The 6064-nt window shown below is 42.9% G+C and overlaps 1 protein-coding gene across 4 annotated transcripts; it reads right to left on the bottom strand.

Moving 5' to 3' along the window:
* Positions 1–264: 264 nt before the first annotated feature.
* terf2ip (telomeric repeat binding factor 2, interacting protein) lies at positions 265–5807 on the bottom strand. 4 transcript variants are annotated; one of them, XM_077528511.1, is made up of 9 exons: positions 5743–5807; positions 4604–4893; positions 4197–4339; positions 3858–4075; positions 3263–3409; positions 1963–2641; positions 1455–1555; positions 975–1265; positions 265–628 (listed from the first exon to the last, which is right to left on the bottom strand). In XM_077528511.1, the coding sequence occupies exons 2-9, from the start codon at positions 4834–4836 to the stop codon at positions 407–409; spliced, it is 2034 nt and encodes a 677-aa protein (XP_077384637.1). In that variant the 5' UTR covers positions 4837–4893; positions 5743–5807; the 3' UTR covers positions 265–406. The 4 variants fall into 4 exon arrangements, with proteins under 4 accessions (XP_077384637.1, XP_077384635.1, XP_077384633.1 ...); XM_077528509.1 differs by having other exon boundaries at positions 4604–4836; positions 5743–5805; XM_077528507.1 differs by lacking the exon at positions 5743–5807 and adding an exon at positions 4926–4961 and having other exon boundaries at positions 4604–4836.
* Between the last annotated feature and the right edge of the window lie 257 nt (positions 5808–6064).

The raw sequence follows: 6064 nt of genomic DNA, 5'->3' as shown, positions 1-6064 counted from the left end.
TGAGGGGGGGAAATTCTTTTGACTCGTGTCTTATTGTATGAATACTGAAATACGCATCAAAATGGCTTCCTCATTCCTCCGGTACCTAAATATTCTTGTAATACAAGAACACGGAGAAGTAACTGCTGTAGTAGAATAAATGTAATTTAAAAAAAATTAAAAATAAAAGCCTACTCACCCTTTGAAGGCACGGAGATGGAGCAGGAATGTGTTTGGTGAGCTATACAGTCACCTAGTGGCACTTTTTAAGTAATCCCCAACCTGTGGTGTGTGCGCAGCCCCAGATTTATTTAAATGATTCACAATCATTATACCACCATGTTAAACAGACTAAGTAGGCTACAAATGTTATGCTTCGATGAGAAGAATTTAAAGATTTATTATGCATCTTAATTACAAAACATTTTCACCGCTCTACCTCAAGGAACATCATTCGTTTGGAAACTGCCACTTTACCGTACTTCTTCTGCAGCCCCTTAAGGGCGACAGGATCGGCCGATTTCAGGACGCCGTCGTCTCGGGGGTCCCAAAGCGGTGTGCAGAAGGACATGGGATCCGAAAGCAGTTGTAAGGCGTCGGATACGTCGCCGCTGGTCTTCAGCAAGGCTTTCACTACGGACACCAAGTCCTAGCGGGTACAATTAGAAAAACATCAGCAACTCAAGCGAGCTCCAATATATCCACACGGTGGCCATTTTCTGTTATGAATGGCAACAGGTAGATACCCAAGTTTCTTGTACCTTCATTTAACTGTTCTGTCACTAAACACACCTCTGGCAACCTTTATTGTGTAATGTATTTGTGCATAAAATGTTCTGACAAATGAAGGGATAATTGGATAATTTCCCACAGGACACCTGATGAGCTCTGACAGAACATGCCACAGCTGGTTGGGAAACACTTTGCTAAATATCTACACAATGATATCTGTAAGAAATAATCATTTCAAGCATTTAAAAATTGATACAATGCACCTGGTTCGTCTGCTTCATCAATTCTCTGATATGCTGCTTGTACTCCTCAAGCTCAACTTCCTCTGGTGAGACGTCATCTTCTTCCTGATCCTCGCCATCGAGTTGAGCTTTGGACGCCACCCCGACAGTGCTGCTTGGTCCTGCAGGTAGGCAGCCCTCTGGCGGGGTCTCCCATTTGTCGGGTTCTTGATCAGGGAGGCTGGGGTCAACCCGGGCTGGAGAAACCGCCACGGAGGCCAGTGGTTCCACCGGTGCAGTTTGGTACGGCGTTTGGAAACCATCCTCACCACACTGAGGGATGGAGAGAGGATTTGTGATTTTTCTTGGCGCAAGCGGACGATCCTGTCGCTGCTGAGCCCGGGCATTTACTGAGAATTACTTACGTAGTCTTTGACTCAAATGTTCTAAACTTGTCGGTAAGCATTATCCAAGTAACGTTGATAGCCACCAAAGGTGTATGAAGTGAATCTATTCATCTACCTCACTGCCACTGTCGCTGCTCGCAAACTCTTTTGTGGCCATCTCAACATATCCCAGCTCCCTCTTCTTCTTCCTCTTTGCCTGCTGTGGCTCAGCCTCATCTGAAAACAAGAAAATTGGGGGGAATGAACGCAAGGAACTTGCATCTAGAACTCGCATCTACTTTTAAGTGCTTCGATATATTCGTCGGCAAAGTGAGGGATATTCAGCTTTGAGGTGAAATGACAGGATGAACCTAAATTTCACTAGAAACATTAGAGTAGGTAAATTCAATTTGACCTTTTCAAAACTCGAATGCACGTGCAATTATTCAAAGTTTACTTTTTGTAAAACTTGCTGTTCTCTACCAAAAAGTTGAACAGGAAAATTTACAATAGATGTTTGAGCCACACATTGACCAATACATTTCCAATGATGTCCACTTCTATGCCTTTCTGCGACTCTTCCAGTCTTTCTCTAACTCTGCTACAAATGCTAAAATTTCAATTTCAAATTGAGGGTGTCTTACTCAGCAGGTTGACATGAGATGGACCTGCTTGTGGTGTGGAAGGAGGCTGCTGGGCATCCTCTTGTTGACTCTGAGCTACTTCTACTTCCATTTCCTTGTCTTCGTCCTCTTGTGCTGCTGTTTCTTCGTCGTCTTCTTCGGCTGCTGCTGAGCTCTCTCCTTTTGCTCTCTTAGAAGGTGGCTCTTCCTCTTTGTTCTCTTCTTGAAAAGATGACAAGGCTGACTTGGTTCGCTTGGGAGTGCGAGGGGAGGATAGCAGTTGCCTGACAGAAGCTAATGAAGGCGATGGCGACGCCGCCGAACGGAGCTTTTTGGTGTACAATTCTTCCTCCTCAGAATCTTCAAACTGTATGTGCCTTACTTGTCGCGTCGAGTACCGCGCTGAGCGACGAAGAACACGCAAAGGCTGCACTTCATCATCATCACTTGTCGAGCTGCTGCTTTCGGACTCCGTTTGGGCTGGTTGTGTGCTTTTGGGTGCCTTTTCAGTCTGAGGCGATGCCTTTGCTTGCGACTGGTCTGAATCTGAGTCGGTGTCCTCCACAGGCCTCAGGGAATCGCACGTTTCGGCTTCAGCAGTCGCCGCTTGTTGGATTGGTGGGTTCAAGATTTTCTTCTCTCGCTGGAGAGCTTGGGCATCACCTGAAGGTCCTTTTTCAGCTGCAAAGAGCAGGTCAATCTGTAGACACACAAGGGACCACATTCATGACGAGTTCTACAAACTCCTTGTGTGTAGAATCAAGTATACATAAGTGTTATCCATAAAGAATCCCTTAAAGTTTTGCTCCATTTGAAGCATGATTTGAGTCCACTTCACACCTAAAGTCTTGTATGCTTGGCTAGTGCAAGTGTTTTATTGCATACTGAAGATTGGTACACCTCCACTCATCTGACACGTTTGGTTCATGTAAACTTGTTAGACAATTAATCCGATAGCTCATATTGTCGTTACAACGCGCCTAATTTAATATTAGTTCAAACAAACACCTGAGAGATGGTTGCATTGGTGAATGGCTGAACGTGCGTACCCGGAAGTTCTAAGTGATGAAAGCTATTTTGACGTGGTTACAGTGACATTCACCATTTGTGGTCTTAATTGAAGAGATGCTAACAATTACTAAACAACACACAAAGTGTACATAGTTTTTTTGACATAAAATGTTTTTGTTTTTCACAATGTCATCCACAGAACTACACAAACGCCATTACTTTCTGGATGGTCAAGAATGCAGAGGCAAATCTACCGTCAAGGCAAGGTGGTATAATTCCATCGGTTATGGCTGAAAATGTGAAATCATACCTGTGTTATATCATCAGCAGAGTTAGTATGTGGAGGGTCTTCTGGATTAGAAGTCTGAAGAGGGTCTTCGGGCTTAGAGTTAGTCTGAGGAAGAGCAACATTTTCTTCACAGGACGGCTTGTCTGTCACTTCATCTTTCTCGTTGTCCTGCACCCAAGGAGATAGCATATTGGAATAACAGTCAGGTCTCTGGTCCATGCTTTAATATTAATTTTCTTTCACTGCCTATGAAGAGGCAACAGCTCCCATTCACTTTGAATGAGGTCTCCAGCCTAAGATGAGGCTTTTATCAGGGAATCAGATGCCATTGATATTATTTGCACTATTATTGTTTCGACATGAAGCCTAATTGAATGAGGGACAATGAAAAAGATTGACTTTATGTTAAATATTTTTTTTGTTATTTGATATCACATCACTGAACAGGAAACATACCAATCAAGGTGAAAAATAATCTTCTATTAGGGTTCATATTTTTATATCAGACTCCAGCTGTGACTCACCAGTCATAACATGCATTACACTGCAAAGTCTATTGAGTGTAGTGATTTACCGCCCTCTATTGTTCACAGAAAAGAAGACGTGTTTAAATGACCTGGGCGCCTTCTCTAGCTGCTTCCGCCTCCTGGACGTCTTTTGTCTGTTTCTTTTCCAGGTGACTTTTGTAACGGGCTTTCATTGCCTGCCAACTGTGAGTGGTCACGTGCTCCTTCTCCATCTGTTGCCAGAGACGGTTGCCCTTAATTTCAAACTTTCGCCGGCTGACATAATTCAGGATGGCGACATCTTCGCCAGGGGTGTACGCCTGCCTGCCTGATGAGAAGCAAAAGGATTTGATCGCGAGATGCGCCATGTTGCGTCACTCACGAAATTAGTATATTTTTCAAAGACACTTTTTATTTCTTTTTTTTAGTGGGCCGCAATTGGGATATACCTCCTGAATTACCAGTAGGGTTCCGGTTGCCCCCAAATCTTGGAGAACTCATCAGGACCGTGGCAGCTTTCATTCTGTAGTCCTCGAGGTTCAGTTGCTCACCTTTCTTCACGCAGTCGTCGATATACTTGATTGACACATACCTAAAAAAATAAAATAAAAAATAATAGAGCTCAGAAAAACATCCAAGATTTAAATTGCCTACATACAACTAAACTAGTTGGTGCATTGTAGTAAGAATGTAATGCACGTTCAGTCAGCATCGTACCAACTGTTTTTCATACAAATATGTACTGAAATTATAGCTGGTGGCAGACTTTTGCAGGTAGTTTTCTTCTAAACCCACCCGCCATAGGCCTTGTGGAGTACAGGTGTCTGCAAACTTTTTACATTCACCGTACACTTACTGGGGTGCTGTGCTCTCACTAACAGTGCCTATTTCCACAGGGTCAATCAGCAAAATGGATCCCGGCTTCTGGACATTGCACATGATGCCTCCCCCGGCTTTGATGAGAGGTTGGAGCTCTTTCTTGGTGGGACCCGGTCGTAGATAGAAGGACATGGGCTCTCCTTCCTCAGTCATGAAGAGAACCGGCGAGATGTCGCACTGGACGATGATGTCTTGCCCTTCGGACGCCATCTTGGGAAACACGAACAGCCAAATGAAGAAGCTCTGGTGGTATTATTAACGCTGTATCTGCCATTCAAAAAGAAGAATAAGTTTAAGACCATGAAGTTTTGTTGCTCCATACAGATCTCCAGTGGTTGTCCTGTGGCAAAATTTTAGCCTGTGTGTATGAGCTGAGAGAGGAACTAAAAGCCTCTCTAACAAATCAATGGCACGTTGATGCCGAGTTGCTTTTAAGCGAACAGTGGTGCGTGAGACTGGCGTAGCCTACCTGGCAGATATATGTCTGATATCAACATTTGAATGATGTGAACACACAGACAAGGAGGAAATGAAAATCTGCTCAAGTAGTAGAAATGGCAACTTGTCAACAGCGCCACACTATGTAAGATAATCAGTAAATATCTGCAAACTCTTGAGCACAGGTTGGCATTTTATTTGCCATCACTTGACACCGACAAAGGGAGGTTAGAAATCCATACAGCTCAAATGTAGTCAGAAAGGACATAACTTTGCAGGAAATCAGAGTTTTAATCAAGCAATACAGTTAACATAAGTGGAAATATGTATATTTACTAAGCAAATCAATTTGTGATTAATGCTCGCTCCTAAATCTTCTACCTGCGCCCCTGAAACTTCAGGTTAGGGGGTACGAGCCAGTACCACTGTGCTCTTAATAAATAAATAAATAAATAAATCAATAATAGTCGGAGCCCTGAATTTATGTCAGTTATTTTTCTTCTAAAATTAGATACTTGTAGATCACCGTGCTATATTATAGCCTAGTCTAGTTCCATTATATTTATCCTTGACTACAAAAGACGAACACTAACGTAACATAACAACACCAATTTCGAATGACGTTTTTGACGCCAACTTTGCACATCACTACGTTTCGGTGACACGCCACGAACTTACCATCGTGTTTATCTGTCGTTTCCCGCTCTACAGGACCATCACAAACACTTCCGGGTGTGCCGTCTTCTTTGTGTTCTTTTTATTCTTCTTCCTGGAATCCTCGTATTGTATACGACTAACGACACCATTACTGCCCCCTCATGTATTACCTTGGCAACAACATTAATTATTTGAAATACGGTACAGCACAGGTAAATGGACTTTAGACTACTGTCACAAACTGGCTTATAAAACAAGTAAACTATTCCCCCCCAAAAAATAAATTATAAAAATATGTTATTGGTGTGATGTTTCCATATGTGAATGTTGTAATGTAAAGGCA

Source organism: Festucalex cinctus, chromosome 8, assembly GCF_051991245.1.
Source record: "Festucalex cinctus isolate MCC-2025b chromosome 8, RoL_Fcin_1.0, whole genome shotgun sequence".
Taxonomy (NCBI): domain Eukaryota; kingdom Metazoa; phylum Chordata; class Actinopteri; order Syngnathiformes; family Syngnathidae; genus Festucalex; species Festucalex cinctus.
Note: the sequence above shows the minus strand (reverse complement) of the source record. Positions and strands in the feature narration are given on the sequence as shown.

Bases quoted from the DNA above. Each gene is read 5' to 3' on its own strand.
- terf2ip (XM_077528507.1), bottom strand. From the start codon at position 4,946: ATGGAGCAACAAAACTTCATG. The intron at 2,642-3,262 runs GTATGATTTCAC...GTGTGTCTACAG, and splicing joins CTGCTGATGATATAACACAG to ATTGACCTGCTCTTTGCAGC. The intron at 1,556-1,962 runs GTAAGACACCCT...TCTTGTTTTCAG, and splicing joins ATCTCATGTCAACCTGCTGA to ATGAGGCTGAGCCACAGCAG.